The sequence below is a fragment of the Pimephales promelas genome, chromosome 12 (assembly GCF_988280905.1).
Source record: "Pimephales promelas chromosome 12, fPimPro1.hap1.1, whole genome shotgun sequence".
NCBI classification, from domain to species: domain Eukaryota; kingdom Metazoa; phylum Chordata; class Actinopteri; order Cypriniformes; family Leuciscidae; genus Pimephales; species Pimephales promelas.
In genome coordinates this window covers 5,019,589-5,036,523 of record NC_142780.1, presented here as the reverse complement: position 1 = coordinate 5,036,523, position 16,935 = coordinate 5,019,589, and the positions used below count along the sequence as shown (strand labels likewise).

Genomic DNA, 16,935 nt, shown 5'->3' with positions numbered 1-16,935 from the left:
TCCTAACTACACGCGACGCGACGCCCGCGAGACGCGATAAAAGGTATTTTTTCCATGTTAATCAGAGTTTTTGTCCTAACCAGATGCGACGGCGACACGCAAAGTTTCTAATTTAGAAACGGTTCCTATTTCTGCGACGCCGTGGCTGACAGAATGAAGAAATTACACTGGTTATGAGTATAGATTATTTATTTTTAGTTAAAAATAGGTCACTGTGCCACAAGCGATAACGGATAATTTACCTCAGATTTTGAAAGCATATAATATAGCGTTCAAAATGAATTCTATACAAACATACAACTGTACTTCATAACAAAACTAGTCAATGAGTATATTTTGTTAATGTTTTGATATTTAATAATGTTATTTCTTGATTTGATTATGTCCTTACCCAACACGAGTGCGGGCCAGCAGTGCACTTTCACAGAGAGACTATGCTACCACGCTGTTCTGAATGTGTCGTGTCGCATCTAGTGTGGACAGACACACTTGCTGTCGCTGGAATTTTATTGCGTCGCGTGTAGTTAGGACACGGTGTTAGATGTCAAAAGCTCAAGGAAAATTTGATTTCTCAGTTCATCACCCCTTTAAAAAATTAAACTAGGGCTGGTTTACACCTGGTTAAGATGCGCTTTGATCGATCGGATCACAAGTGGGCGCCGCTAAATACAAGTGTAACGTTGTGAGCTTAACGTGTCCACTTTCGACCATTTCCACTGGTACTCTAAAACGCTAGCCTGGGTTTCCCCATTCTGCCTGGCCACGGCGCGATTTTATTCGCGCTGCTAGGCAATCTGGATACCATGAACCAAATTTTCCCCTGAAATAGGGAACCAATCACAGAACAGGGAGGGAGCACAGGCGCATTTAATAGACATTCGTAGCACCCAATAATACAGCTCTGGGCATTCGTAAACCACGCCTTAAATACGAGAAAATTTACAGGTGGTTTCCAGACCACGTCTCCTTCTCAATGATACGTGGTCTGGCGTTAGCCAGGCTACTAAAATGCATTCAACTGGATTGCTTTCGTAGTGTATACCGATTCGAATACGAAAAAGACGCCTATTCTCCGCTTACTGACCTAACGCGTAACCATTCTGGGACGCTAGCCAGACGGGATTTAAACAGTAAGCTGAAGACCCAAGTTTGGTTTGAAGACGAAAAACATTCCAATCACAATAAAAACCCATAGATTTACAGTACCCATCCATAGACCCTCCCCTGAAGACATCAAGAGAGATGTGGTTGAAAGTGGGCAAAAGAAATGGATTAAAACACAGGTGAAAACGGGAATGTCTCCCTCGTCAACTTGTGATCCGATCGACCTGGCATCTTAATACCAGGTGTAAACAGAGCCTAGGTATCACACTAAATCACTGAGGATCACTACCAGACTTTTACACAGAAACATGTGAAGAGTTCAGATGCAAAAGCCTCTAAATGCCATTTGAAATTTTCTTCTTTAATGATGATTTTTATCAAACTTGTATATTTAAGTTAAGTAATTTGACTTAAATAACAATTAATAGGTAATTATCATTGCCATTTAAGTGAAATCACTGAACTTAAATATACAAGTTTGATAAAAATCATCATTAAAGAAGAAAATTTCAAATGGCATTTAGAGGCTTTTGCATCTGAACTCTTCATGTGTTTCATTGCAAGGAGACGCGTGACAAATGAAGAAAATATGTGTTCTAAAACCATGTTTGATATCCTCCCAATGGACGAAATCAAACACTGAAGAATAAAATCTGAGTCTGTGCCCATCACACACAACGCGATTTTATGATTTTCAAAAATCTGGATAAAAGTACTTGTACTACAGCCTTTAAATGAAGAATCAAGGCATTTCCCCCCCCCCCCCCAAATATAATAAGAATATTGACTGTACAAATGTAGTTTAAACACATTTTGAGTAGCATTAATGAAGACCGTCCCAGGAGGACTTTAAAACAAGAGCTTCAGGTGTAACATATTGATGGGGCTCATCTCTTTAAAAAAAAATAAAATATCCAATAGCCTCATTCACCACCGTGAACTATTATTTACTCGCTGTTGCTTATGGTGTCAGGTGATATTAGAGGGGCATATGAGTATATTTCATGTGGTCTTTAAATTCATGCTCTAGACCCTTAAGTATAGCACTTGAAACCTGAGGATATAATAGCCACAGTTACACAGAACAATAGCATCGACCCCCAAAAGCAGTGCTTATCATAAACCCTAAATAATAAGACAACAGACATCTGTTTTTGGTTTATATTTTGCATCACTAACTGTGGGGTATCTACTGTATGTAAAACGAATAAAAAGGCAGCGGTTTTACTCTCGAGGTAAGATTAAGCATACTACAGAAAATAAAGACCTCAGCACATGTATGTTGTGTAAAGCACTACACAAGCTATTGCTCTCAGAGACTATGGACATCGTGCTGTTCAAAACCCATGCAAAACATTCTAGCAGTCTCTCATTACACTGAAAGCAGGGAGTTCGCTCTGTAAAAACAAAGTCTGTGAAGGTAAGGCATGTTATGATAGGAAACCGATGGTGTAACACACCTCAGCTCATGTGATGAGCAAACTGTCTTCATGTGTCCACTGATCTGAGGCCTGTTGGGGTGCTTTTCTGTCCATCCTGGGGTTCAGAACAGCAAGGAACGCCCGTCTGTTTGTCTGTGGTTGATCTCATGGTATGGGACACGATGTGGTCATGTCGGCGGTCTTTCTGCCTCTTCTACAGAAAACAAATCCAAGAAATATTGTTGTTTTTTGTCGGTATAGTGTTATGATCAACTGAAACATTAACCTGTTTTACAATTTTTTTTTAGAGGATATGGGATATTTTTGCTGATGTCACTAACAAGGGGTGGTGGTGGGGGTGGGGGGCTTTCTTTAAACAATGTAACCAATGTATTGGTAATACAGTATGTGTGACATGATTAGTCAAAATGATGATGAAGTCATGAGGATTCTGTTGAGGACTCAAGACAAGCCTTAATATTTTTCATTTACACTAACCTAAAGGATTATTAGGAACACCATACTAATACAATGTTTGAACCCCTTTCGCCTTCAGAGGATGGGGACATGGTGGCCATAAAGGGATGGATATGGTCAGAAACAATGCTCAGGTAGGCCGTGGCATTTAAACGATGCCCAATTGGCACTAAGGGGCCTAAAGTGTGCCAAGAAAACATCCCCCACAGCATTACACCACCACCACCAGCAGCCTGCACAGTGGGAACAAGGCATGATGGATCCATGTTCTCATTCTGGTTACGCCAAATTCTGACTCTACCATCTGAATGTCTCAACAGAAATCGAGACTCATCAGACCAGGCAACATTTTTCCAGTCTTCAACTGTCCAATTTTGGTGAGATCTTGCAAATTGTAGCATCTTTTTCCTATTTGTAGTGGAGATGAGTGGTACCCGGTGGGGTCTTCTGCTGTTGTAGCCCATCCGCCTCAAGGTTGTGTGTGTTGTGGCTTCACAAATGCTTTGCTGGATACCTCGGTTGTAACGAGTGGTTATTTCAGTCAAAGTTGCTCTTCTATCAGCTTGAGTCAGTCGGCCCATTCTCCTCTGACCTCTCGCATCAACAAGGCATTTTCGCCCACAGGACTGCTGCATACTGGATGTTTTTCCCTTTTTACTCCATTCTTTGTAAACCCTAGAAATGGTTGTGCGTGAAAATCCCAGTAACTGAGCAGATTGTGAAATACTCAGACACCAACAACCATGCCACGCTCAAAATTGCTTAAATCACCTTTCTTTCCCATTCTGACATTCAGTTTGGAGTTCAGGAGATTGTTTTGACCAGGACCACACCCCTAAATGCATTGAAGTGACTGCCATGTGATTGGTTGATTAGATAAATGCATTAATGAGAAATTGAACAGGTGTTCCTAATAATCCTTTAGGTGAGTGTAGATATTGTATGGCAAATGCACACTGCAACAGAGCTGAGTTTAAACTCGACTTTAACCTGAATGTGAAGGTGAGTCAATGTCGGCACAGAAATGGTCGCTCCCCAGCGCGGCAATAGAGCTCCTGGGTCGAATACACCTCTCACCAGAGAAACTTCTGCGTAGCAATGCCTGTGTCAGGACAAAAACAGAGTGACTTCAGACAAACTAATCCTACCAATGACATTGGGAGGTCTTCAATGTTTTAGTCAGTCAGTTCGCAGTGGTCTGGTGTACCTTGCGTGTCAGTGGGCTGCTCGGAGCTGAAGCGCTGCTGTATAAACTCAGGCTGGAGTTGGATCTGCTGACAGTCAGGCCTTTAGCACTCCCTCTGCGACCCGACGCCTCGAACGCGTCCGGAGAGAGATACTTCTCCTTGATCTTCAGGTTTGTACGTCCCTTTACTGTGCGAGAAGAACCGGAGAAATGGTGCGTGTCAGTGTTTATTTCGGATGGTGATGCAGAGATTTGGCTAGGTTTATGAATTACTCATTTGTGATGGTTGATAGGGCTTCTTCAAAAGGCAGTGCCAAGGACTTTAACTTTAAAATACATAATAAATCCACTACCATTCAGGCAATAAGATTGAATTTTTTAAAAGAAATCAATACTTCTGTAATCTGTAGCAAGAATGCATTCAGTTTATCAGTAGTGTCAGTAAAGACTTACATAATTACAAAAAATAAAATAAAACCTGTTTCCAGGAGGCTTGGGTCTCATTGGCTGATCATCACACAGCAATCATGAGTTATAGGTGCACAGGTTTGTACTTAAAGCAACAAAACGGGAGATGAGATCAGCCAATGCTGTTAAGAATATTGTCTTGGCCATATATTGGTTGTTGTGGAATTAAAAATGTAAGAATCTGTTAAGGATCTTACATCCTTCCATAACATCACATGAAAAACTAAGGGGAAATACATTGAATTTAGCATTTAACGTAAAGATGATGACATGTTATGAATGATTTGGTTAAGCAAACAATGTACACAGCCTTAGTTAGACTTAGTAGAGCCTTAGTAGACTGAAGGTATAACCAATTCTCCTTGTCTTCACTTCTGAGTTTCCTACATTGTCCTACTGATTTGATATATGAAGAGTTCAGATGCAAAAGCCTCTAAATGCCATTTGAAATTTTCTTCTTTAATGATGATTTTTATCAAACTTGTATATTTAAGTTCAGTAATTTCACTTAAATAACAATTAATAGGTAATTATCATTGCCATTTAAGTGAAATCACTGAACTTAAATATACAAGCTTGATAAAAATCATCATTAAAGAAGAAAATTTCAAATGGCACTTAGAGGCTTTTGCATCTGAACTCTTCATATGTTGATATATTTGTTATTCACCTCTACAAGGGTCATTCTTCACCAGAAACTCATCTAATGCCGTCCATCCACCACCAACTCGAACCATCAGACTGCTTCGGAGAATACGAACCATCCGCAACTGCTGAGAGTCTCCAAACTAGTGCGAATCACAGATTTGCATGAAAAACACATGTCAAGCATGTAACTGTGAATATGTAGTTGTGCTGCCCCATTTACACCTGGTATCTGTTTTGGGCTTTAAATACAGCGTAAACAGTGACCATAAAATGTGTTGTTGTAAGTGATGTATGTAGTCATGAAATCAGAGATCCGTCCCTCAAGTGGTTACAGAAGGCACTTTTGAGAAACGTTACCATCAGGTGTAGTTGGCGATCTGCGATTGGCGATTCTTACTAAGATTTTTTTTGTTAACTTTACTTAATGTCCAATAATTTGTTAAACTTACTTAAAATTTCTTAGTAATCTGTACTGTTTGCATGCTACGCCTTGTTACTCAGAAAAACCTTGTAAACAGTACTTGACTGGTTTGAGTACAGTTTTGGCCCCTCCCCACACATTGCCATTGGCGGGGCAAATGGTTTATGAGGCAGGGCAATTCTTAATAGACTTTTCACTAATTCTTCCACTTCTGCAGTCATCATTCTTCTTATTCACCTTGAAGTCATCTTGATTATTGTCAATACACCTACAAATTTTGGGAAAGCATCAAAATTCTTTAGTTGACTTGCTGATTTCCCTTTTCTCACCATTATTGTGATTAATGTTACCTTTGGTTGGGCACTTGGAACTTAATTTAGATTTTTGTAATTCTCTTCCAATTGATTGCAGTGATGCAACATGAAAACATAAAATCACAATTATTTGATTTCAAAGGAAGTGAAGCAATAAATATTGTATATATATATATATATAGTGTGTGTGTGTGTGCATATACACACATTTTTAAAATTATTTAATTAATTGACCCTGACATTTTTTTTTTTTTTTTTTTTTTTGCGGTCTCTTGTAAGTATAACCCCAATAACGATAGCAAATAAAATTGTCATGGTAAAATAAAACCAAAAATAGAAAAACAAAGCAATTAATTTATTCATGCCACAATGCACTCTGGGAGTACACTTCCTTAGATCTCAGACAGAATTAAGTTGACAAAACTTGTATGGATTAAGTAACAGTAACTTGATGCAATTAAGTTATGCTTACTTAATGAAATTAAGGCAACGAGTTTGTATAATAAAATTAAGTAAACTGAACTAATTGACTTTTAAAGTGTAAGCGCATGGAATAAAGAGCACGGCACAAGTGCACTGAGGGCGTGTCCGAATAAATCAGAGTCTCATCTCCCATTCCGTTTAAAAGCCAGCTGCGCTCACGCCATGGCGGATTCGCTATTTATATGGCATAATTTACGAGCGGAAAAACTCAACCCTTTTCTAGCGAGGAAACGGATCTGCTCGTGCACAGGGTTAAGCAGACCATCTACGGGACAAAGTGTACGTGTGTCTCTTTAAATAACAAAAATAATATTTGCGCCATTGACTTTAGAACAGGTTTCAGTTGATCAATAGCAAACGCACAAATAATGTGCGTGAACACACCTCGTTTTCAACATGTGTTTTCAACACACCTCATTAACAACATTAACATTAACATTCAGGACATGAAAATGATAACTGCATTGGGCTGACACTAGCAAACAACACTTGTGTCGCGCCTGGCGCCGCATTGTGCCAACTGTATGGTAGGGCCTTAGGTGTTTTTATTGCCAGTTAAAGAGCCATATTTGTACCTAAAATAGATTTCCACTCACCCTATAGCGGTTTGCGCTAATTTGCTCGACTTGAAATCTCTTTGGACAGTTGCACTGAGAGACCTGACGACTCACCTGCAAAATTGTGTTTTTGTTAGTCATATTACTGGAAAACTCAATGTAAATGAGAACAATGCACTGGGAAAAAAATATTTTCATACATTAAATCAAGATCCATTTACTTGAGATAGTAAGTCTTGTTTGATAATTAAAATGTAAACTGAATTTAAAACAAGAAAAAACATCTGTTGTAAGAAAAATACACTTAAAGAGATAGTTCACCCACACTGCAAAAAAATATTGTTGGTTTAACGTAAAAAAGTAAGTAACCTGGTTGCCTTAAGTTAATTGAAATGGAAAAAGTGAGTTAATACAATGAAGGAGAATGATTAAATCATCAGAATCTCAAAATTATATGTTATCTGAACTAAATAAATTATTTAAGCTGATTTGACAAAAGAAAAAATGTTGTGATTACTAATCATGAAAAGATTTTTTTCACAGTGCAAAAATGACCCTTATGTTGTTCTAACCTGTAAGAATTTGGTTCATATTCGAAACACCCTCCATAGTCAATCAAAGCAACTACCCACTGAACGCTTCATAAAGTTCATTAATAGAGAGTAAAACTAATCTAATTAATTTAAAAGATCATTATTTGTGTTTCGAAGATGAACGAAAGTCTTATTGGGTTGGAATGACATGAGGGTGAGTGATATATTTTTTTTTAACCTTTTTGGATGAACAAACCTTTAATTCAATTAGAAAAAAAACTAACCCTACTGACAGATTTTTTTCTTTTTTTAAGCATAAACTCACTTAATTTTGTTTTATATATATATATATATATATATATATATATATATATATATTAGGGCTGGGTATTGAGACAAATTTCACAATTCGATTCGATTTCGATTCACAAGCTTTCGATTCGACTTCGATTACGATTCGATTCGATTCAATATCGATTATTTTGGATATCAGTCACAATAAATGGCAATTTTTCTCAAGGGAATCAAATGCTAAACTAATGCTAAACAAAACTAATGCTGTAAACTATGGGAGACTAGTTATAGCCTACTAGGCTTCATTAGCCTAATATGAAGGTAATAATGAATGAATCACTTAAATTACACTTTTATTTATTATAATAAGAAGATTATATGAAATATAAACATTTAAATGGTGGCTGTCATAAAAACTTGTCAGATTTATTTGAATACGAAGGTAATAATGAATGAATCACTTAAATTACACTTTTATTTATTTTTATAATAAGAAGATTATATGAAATATAAACATTTAAATGGTGGCTGTCATAAAAACTTGCCAGATTTATTAAAATATGCATTAAATATTGAAGAACTTTAAGATTATAATGCATATGTAATATAGTGTATATATTTAGCAAAATGCTCCTCTCTGGAGTTATTTTTTCTAGCTGACTAACGAGTTGATGTGGGTCCTCTGAGGTAAATATGACGATACATGACATTGATTACAAGATGTTTAACTGACGTCTTTCCACGGTTGAAACGCTGATTGAGCGAATGAATGTGACATGATACGGATTTCGATAAGTTGTACTCTATCTTTAACACACTTTCAGATGCTCCTTCATGTTTATTTCGCGCTGTGACTGGTATTATTAACCCGGAAGAGAGATCAGCGCTGCTGCTTCTCTAGAGCTGCGCCAGAGCGATCTCACGCCACAGCGCCAAAACTCTATTTATGTTTTTGAATTTCTAAAGAAAATGGACGTAATTTGAAAATTGAGACTTTGTTTCATATCAATAGTAACAAAGGACAAAGATTATTGCGATTTTTTGAATGCGCGCAGCCGCGAAACAATGTCCCATTCATTCAAATGAAACAGGATGACTAATCGATTCTTGAGATTTAAGAATCGATATCGGTTCGTAAAAATGAGAATCGATTAATATCGAGAAATCGATATTTATTACCCAGCCCTAATATATATATTAAAAAACAAGACTTATATCTTAAGTCATTTTCCTTCTCAAGTAAATGTATCTTGATTTAAGAAATTTTAGATTTTGAAAAAAAAAAAAAAAATTCTAAGTAAGATAAAAATTTTGCAGTGTGTGTACTGTATATGAAAGATGAAACAAAACTACACATACCTCCTCATTGATTTGGTCTACATCTATTGCTTTTCTGTAAGGGTCTCGGCTTGGGTGGAGGGCACTCACAAATTCATAGTAATCAATGAATCCATCACCGTTTACATCAAATATGTTAGCAACCGCCGTCATTTCCAGGGAATTGGTGGGAAACTCTGTCCATATGCAAAAGCAAATATCGCGACGTTACATGCATAACAAACACCTCAATGCAAAAATTAAGCAACCGAGAGTGTTAAAACTGCGCTCACTAGAGGCCAGAACATTGTCGATTAACTCCTTGTGAGTTATTCGGCCATCCTGATCTCGATCAATGCTACGAAAAACATCCAAAATCCGGGATTTGAGGTGACTTATCCACTGCATGTATCTTTTCCGCCAGATGTTGAAGTCAAAATTTGCAAACTCCTCCAACTGCATGTGCCAAAGAGAAGGTTCTTAGACCAATCGTATAGATTCAAACACAAACATGTTCTTTTATCAAAGCTACAGCACAGTCATGATCACCTCTTTTAGCCTCTGTAGATGTTCCTCAAGTCTGCTCTGCCTGCCGTGTGCCAGGAGCCAGAGCTTCTGCCAATGACTCACCAGCTGACACATCATGGGGGTTTGCGGGTCCAGTTTATCCAGCGGTAGAGGCACTGATTGCGGAGGCTTTGCCATGCCTCTTCTCTCTGTTCATGCAATGCAATCCACAGGGATTACAGTTGATGCATACACACAATAATCACAGTAATGAATCGCCCTGATTCTCTACTCACTTGATGGTGTCTTGCGACTGGGGGAAGCCTGCTGCTTGAGAACCAGCTTGTGTTTACAGGATTTCGTGGCATTTTCAACTTCTGGTACCTTCCCTTTCATCTCATCCATAAAATCCTGCAAAAGCATCATTTTCTGAATGTAAACCTTATTAAAATGATGATTAAATGCTGTGATGTCATCATGATCTTGTTTTGATTCGAACTTTTTAGATTTTAAGAACCTTTTTAATTGTTGTACGTCAGTTTTATTTTAGTATCATTGAGATACTATTGTAGTTTTTATTAATAGTTTGAATTAGTTTTTATTTTCCCCTTTTTATTAAAAATGTTCTTTACATTGTTAGTATTCTTGTTGTGTTTAGTTTTTGTTAAGTTTTAATTCTGTTTTAGTTATTTTAGTACATCAATATGTGTAAACGTTTTTTTTTAGTATTCTTTTATTATATTATTTTAATTCAGTTAACAACAAATGTGTTTTTTATTGTTTTAGTCTAGAGCCAGACCGATCTATCGGCAGGCCGATTTATCGGCAGGCCGATATTATCGGCCGATATTAGACATTTTCCAAACTATCGGTAACGGCAGTTATAATGGCCGATAAATCAATATTTCCAAAATAAAATAAAAACAGGCACTCTACACCGTCCCTGTTGGCAACACTCGCGTATAACACGCCACACATCCTGCAACCTGCTGATCCGGCAAAAGTCGGGCAGAGAGAACCAGTTTTCCGCGAGTGAGATCATCGGTGAAGTGTGTTCATGGGGAGTTGGTCACGAGATATACTTTGCTTGAATAACAATTAAAAGAACATCCCCATCAGTTCTCTTAAATCAAATAAGCATGACAAAATTTGTGACTATGTCCAGTTTTGCTGCTGTTAAATAAGCCGAGAGTGAAGCGGAATTAGCTAGTAATAACTTTGTTACAGTACGTTGTTACAGTGTAGTTGACTGACTGTCCTTTTAACTTTTGACAATGTGTCTGAAGTATTTCTTTAATAGCACGTGACACCTATAGCAATGAGACGTATCATCTATCCTTGGCCTGTTATATTGAAAATGTATGTTTTACAATTTGCAGTGTGACTAAATTATGTATTGCTAATTAGTATTGCTAAATTATGGCTCATCATAGACTAGCTAACCACAAAGCTAGCTAATGCCACTATCATCAGTCTGTTCTGTTGTGACAATAAAAGAAACAAGCTTCTTTTTGAAATGCATTATCATATTATTTTAGTTAAAACTCATAAAAAAACTACAAATAACTAATGTTAGGGAAATCTGTTAACGTTTTGTTGCGCCGATATATCGGAATTTAAAACCAACAATACTTGTTTCGTACAATACATATTTGTATCGGTATCGGCCTTCAAAATCCTTTATCGGTCGGGCTCTATTTTAGTCAGTGCCCAGCCAGAACACATCGGTCAGATGAAAGCAGTTTAAGCCCACCCCACATGTTGAGCCCTTCTCTGCCGCAAGCACACTGATATGTACAAGTCTGACCAGGTGAGCATATCGGCTGTTCCTCACTTGTTTTCATTCACCCCTTCAAGTGGAGTAATGCAGAGAATAGTGAATGAGAGTATAGGGGAAGATTTTGAACACAGCCCTCGAGTTTTGTCAGTTCATGCTTCATATTATGGCAAGCCGTTTTAGCTTTTATTCATTTCCTGTATATGAATTCTTGATATCAACAATTGTATTTTCACCAGTGAAACGTCCCCATAGGCTGCCATTTAAAACCAATTGTTGATATCAAGAATTGATTTCTTACTAGTTGAAATTCCAATTTCACATATCAGAAATGCAATTATTACTAGTAAAAACCTTTATTTTTGATATCAAGAATTAAATTGTTACTAGTTGAAATGTCTATTATTGATAACCTCAATTGAATTGCTACTAGTAACAATATTCATTTTTGATATCAATAATTACATTTTTACTAGTGACAATGTTAATTTCTGATATCATGAATGTGATTGTTACTAGTAAGAAAGCCATTTTAGATGTGTGAAACAATATTGATATCAGAAATACATGTTCAGATATCAAAATGGTAATTTTTACTAGTAACAATTGAATTGTTGGTATCAAGAATAGACATTTCAACTAGTGACAATTTAATTATTGATATCAGGAATTCACATTTTTACTAGTACCAATATAATTATTGATATCAAAAATGATATTTTTACTAGTAAAAAATCAATTCTTGATATCAACAATTGGTTTTGAATGGCAGCCTATGGGGACATTTCACTAGTGAAAATATAATTGTTGATATCAAGAATGTAATTCTTAAAATCAAGAATTTAATTGCTGATATCAATAATTCATATCCTGGAGATGAATAAAAGCTAAAACGGCTTGCCATACATGGTTCGGTGTCTGATTTGAATTACATGGTTTTAATTCCCTAAGTGTTCCCTAAAAATCTTTATTAAAGTCTGTTTGTTTTGCTATATGTCTTCGGGTGCTTTAATACAGTCACCAACTTTTACAGTTGTAGTCTATACATGCTTTTTTGTGAGCTTTTTGTTTTTCTATGCAGTTTTTTTGCCAAATAATTAAAAAATATATATATTTAAAATTAATCAAGTTAAGTGTTTTGTTCTTCCCTCATATTGAAATATTTAAAAATTCAAATATATTTTAAAATATTTTCCACACATTTTGACAGTTCCGTCAGTAACATAATAAAAAAACATTTTTTTTTTTGGCCACTACAGCATGTACAATATGTATCTGCTTTGCTAAAAGGAATAGTTCACCCAAAAAAGAAAATGTTGTCATCATGTTCTTCCAAACTGTATGACCTTATTTCTTCAGTGGAACATAAAAGGAAGTTCTTTCTCAACAGAAGAAAGAAGTCACACATGTTTGTACTGAGTTAATGTGGACAGCATTGTTTTTTGTGTGTTTATTATGAATAGTTTATTATTGGGTTTTAGTACCGCATGCTGGGTGATGAGCTCTGCGGTGATCTCTAAGTCTTCAGGCAATGGCTCCTGTTCCTTTAGACTGAGAGACTCTTCAGTGGAAGAGATCCAGTCCAGTAACCGCTGTACCTCCTCTCTCTCGGCCTCTAGAGCAGACAGTGTGGTCTGGATCCTCTCGGCCTGCTGCTTCGCCCACATCTGGACCTGATGCACCAAATCACACATGTACATATGCAACACTACACTGGGAACCACCAAAAGTTCTTCATGCACATTAAAAATTCGAAGCCTAAAGTCCAAAATATTTATTATAATCTCAGTCTATAGTTTTATAGTACCACCGGTAAAATTTACAACATATCATTCCACTTAAACGGTGACAAAGAATCTTACTGATGAAGCTCGCTTGAGGGTTATAATCTGGAGTCCAGCAATTATGTGATTTTTCTAAATCTAATTTGAACCATATTTCATCACTTAGCAGCAACCTCAGATCTCATGGTAGGTCTGCATTGAAAGTGTACACTGTATGTTATTGGTAAAAGTCCATTGATCTATAGAATTCGATTTTCTGTTGCACTCTAACAGATTGCAGCTGTTATATATCTAGCCCTCTGATGGTCTTCAAAAAAAGTAACAATTCCAGTCTTCGGGGTCTATTGGACCCCAGACAATATTATTTAATTTTGTAACAGAATAGTATTTTTTTTTTTTAACAAATATAATTTTACTCTGTTTATTAATGTTTTTCCTCAACATTTGTGTAGTTTTTGGAGGATTTATGATTTTTTTTATTTATTTCTATAAATAAATAAATAAAAATTTATTTAAATAGGATTTATACAAAAAAACAGCATTTTATGTTAAATAAACTTTATAAAAGACCCAGATTTCTAACTTTCATTCCTGGGGATACCATGGATAATTTTACAAGGTTGAATGTAAGATTTTCTGCCTAATTTTTGGAAAAAACAGGTTAAAATTTGTAATAAGTCACTTAGATGGCTATAGAGCTCCACTAGATGGCTATAGAGCTTCACTAGGCCTATAACTATTTGAATTACTGAAAGATATAGTTTCTAAAGTTGGATTCAGTTGGATTCATATCTAAATATTGTAAAATCACACTTATAACAAAAATAAAATACTTTTTGTCAAAGTTTAGCCTTTGTTTTTGTACTGAAAAAACAACAGTTTTTCAATAATGTTACATTATGATTAGAATAAAACCTGAACATGTTACAAAGAGAAATGTTGGAGTCTTAATATTTGATCATTTATTTCAACTGAACAGCAATAACAAATTAGCAAATAAAGCAGTAAAAATAAAATATAAAAAAAAAAAAAAAAAAGGAAATTGGGTAGAAAATAGAATAACTAGGAACAATAGTTTGGAACAATAGAACAGATGGTCTCATCTCTTTTATTTTTTTTTATAGCCTTACAAATGTATTCCTGTGTGTGTACATTTTCAATGTGTCTTAGTGTTACCAATTTATTTTTGCGGTGGTTCTGCATTTTAGAGTATTTTATTTTACAAATGATAAGCGAATAGTTTTTATAGTCTGTATGTATTCCTGTATATTGCATTCCTCTATATGTGTGTGTTTGTGTGTGTGTGCATGTGTGTGAGCATGATAATTTTTGATTGTGGATGTTTTTTGCATTGTTGGAAGTGTGCCACTTAATTTCTGTCATTTCTGTCTGTGTTCTGCGTTATTTCTGATTTTGATGATGAATTGTGTCTATTTTGAGTCCAATGATAAATAAATATTTATTTATTAATTTATAGATATTTAAAAGATATCATAAATCCTCCAAAAACTGCACAAATGTTGAGTAAAAACATTAATAAACAGTAAAATAATATTTGTATACAAAAAAAAAACTATTGTTCTGTTACAAAATTAAATGGTATTTTTTGTGTACTCGAAGACCATGAGTGTGACTATTTTTGTCACGCCTACATAAAAACAGATAGAATTCCATTTTAATTTTTTTTTTGTAGATCTTGACAGTGTTGAGAGCCGTAGCAAGTTTCATACCATTTGGAAAAAGAGAACATTTTTTTTAATTCAAGCAAAATTCATTTGGGGTCTAAACATACCCCGAAGACCATCAGAGGGCTAGAAGGCCTGACTCACCTCCTCATAGCGAGTCTTTGTGATACTGATCCATGACTTGATGGTGATGACAGAGTCAGGGTGACAGGAGGACAGTATCTCTTCACCCAGTTTGCGAATCTTCTCTAGCTCCATCTGCTGGTCGTTCAGGGAACTCACTGACTCCTGCAGATCACAGACACTATCATGCAACTCATATGATAACATTGACACTAAGTGTAAATAGTTGTTAGATACTATTTATACTTAGTGCAAAGAGTGGCAGATAATATTTGCACCTTAGTAGTATATTATCAAAAAGTATGCAATAATATAAACATATTCAGTGTATATGGTTATATTTATTAAAGTCATAAATGCATGCTGCCTTATTAGGTCATCCTCCTTACACAACAATCACTTTATTCCCACTATTAAATACCCGTTAGGCACTTTATTTCCACTTTTCAGATATTTTCTTAATTGTTATTGAATATAAACTCCTGTCTAAGCTGATGTGAAATGAAAAGGGTGAAGAAGAGTTCGGAAAAAGGCGGATTCGAACTCGCCAACACCACCCATCTTACTCTCAATGCCAAGATTTCTTTTGTTTCTTTAATTTTGATTGTGATTTCATCTGGCTTAACCAGACATTGGTGGATGGAGTTGACATAGACACCATGTATACATTTCTGGAGTAATAAATGGGTCCATGTCCACCATACCTGATGACATGTACGAAATTCCAGAAGAGCCTGCTCTTCCTCAGGCAGCACTCCATACTTCAGGACCCTCTCCACATCTGAAAGAAGATCCAGGAACGAATGAACCATCACATCAAACTCTTCCGCCTGAAAACGACAGAGGTACAAAGTGTGCAAAAATGTTGGGATTATCATAATACACTCCTGTTCAAAAGTTTAAAGACATTGCTTTTTTCAGCAAGGATGCATTAAACTGATCAAAAGTGTAGACAATTAATGTTACTAAAGATTTCAATTTCAAATAAATGCGGTTCTTTTGAGCTTTCCACTTATCAAAGGATCCTGAAAAATAAAAAAATATGAAGTAGCACAATGGTTTTTTAACATTGATAATAATACTAAATGTTTCTTGAGCATCAAATCATATTAGAGTGATTTCTGAAGGATCATGTGACACTGAAGACTGGAGTAATAATGCTGAAAATACAGCTTTGATCACAGGAATAAATTACGTTTAAAATATATTTACATAGAAAACAGTTATTTTAAATTGTAATAATATCCCACAATATTACAGTTTGTACTGTATTTTTGATCAAATAAATCTCGGTGAACATAAGAGACATTAAAGAGATATTAAAAAAAACTGTAAATGATAATGTAACTAACAAATAGCAACAGTTTGGAAACATTAATCGCATTCAAGGGAAAAAAGAAGACTCTTTTATTAATATTATAAAGTTTCAGTAATTTTTTTGTATGTTTTTGTTTCTTTTAAAAATGCCTGTTTAGTTTTTATTCCTTTTTTATGGTAGCTTTATTTGGATGGTCCACTTTAGACATAATAATTGAAGTAACTTTGCAACTCCAGACTGTGTATTAATATCTGCTAACACGTTATATTAATGCTCCCAACAGACATTACACGGTCTATAAGTTACTTTACAACAACGTCAAGTTATAACCCAAACCCTAACAGTCTACTAATGCTCTAATGAGAGTTAGTTGACATAGTTTAAAAGTTTCTTATTGTTAGTCGAATGTCTAAAGTGGACCATTGAAGTAAAATTATTTTTTAGAAATTTAACATAACTTATTTTGTTTCAATTAGTTGTAAAGGCAAAATTACTACATTTTTTAAGTATTTTATTTC

At 35.5% G+C, this 16,935-nt stretch overlaps 1 protein-coding gene across 3 annotated transcripts in view; it reads right to left on the bottom strand.

The window, feature by feature from the left end:
- Positions 1–1,632: 1,632 nt before the first annotated feature.
- macf1b (microtubule actin crosslinking factor 1b) overlaps positions 1,633–16,935 on the bottom strand; it is a 62,702-nt gene continuing 47,399 nt past the window's right edge. For all 3 annotated transcript variants that reach the window (XM_089117433.1, XM_039651247.2, XM_089117432.1), the window contains 12 exons: positions 15,804–15,929; positions 15,121–15,264; positions 12,992–13,180; positions 10,027–10,141; positions 9,773–9,939; positions 9,517–9,679; positions 9,266–9,420; positions 7,119–7,193; positions 5,327–5,444; positions 4,210–4,376; positions 3,993–4,104; positions 1,633–2,739 (listed from right to left, as the gene is read on the bottom strand). In XM_089117433.1, coding sequence (XP_088973559.1) covers positions 2,714–2,739; positions 3,993–4,104; positions 4,210–4,376; positions 5,327–5,444; positions 7,119–7,193; positions 9,266–9,420; positions 9,517–9,679; positions 9,773–9,939; positions 10,027–10,141; positions 12,992–13,180; positions 15,121–15,264; positions 15,804–15,929 — 1,557 coding nt within the window. In that variant the 3' untranslated portion in view covers positions 1,633–2,713. The remainder of the gene's footprint in view (positions 2,740–3,992; positions 4,105–4,209; positions 4,377–5,326; positions 5,445–7,118; positions 7,194–9,265; positions 9,421–9,516; positions 9,680–9,772; positions 9,940–10,026; positions 10,142–12,991; positions 13,181–15,120; positions 15,265–15,803; positions 15,930–16,935) is intronic.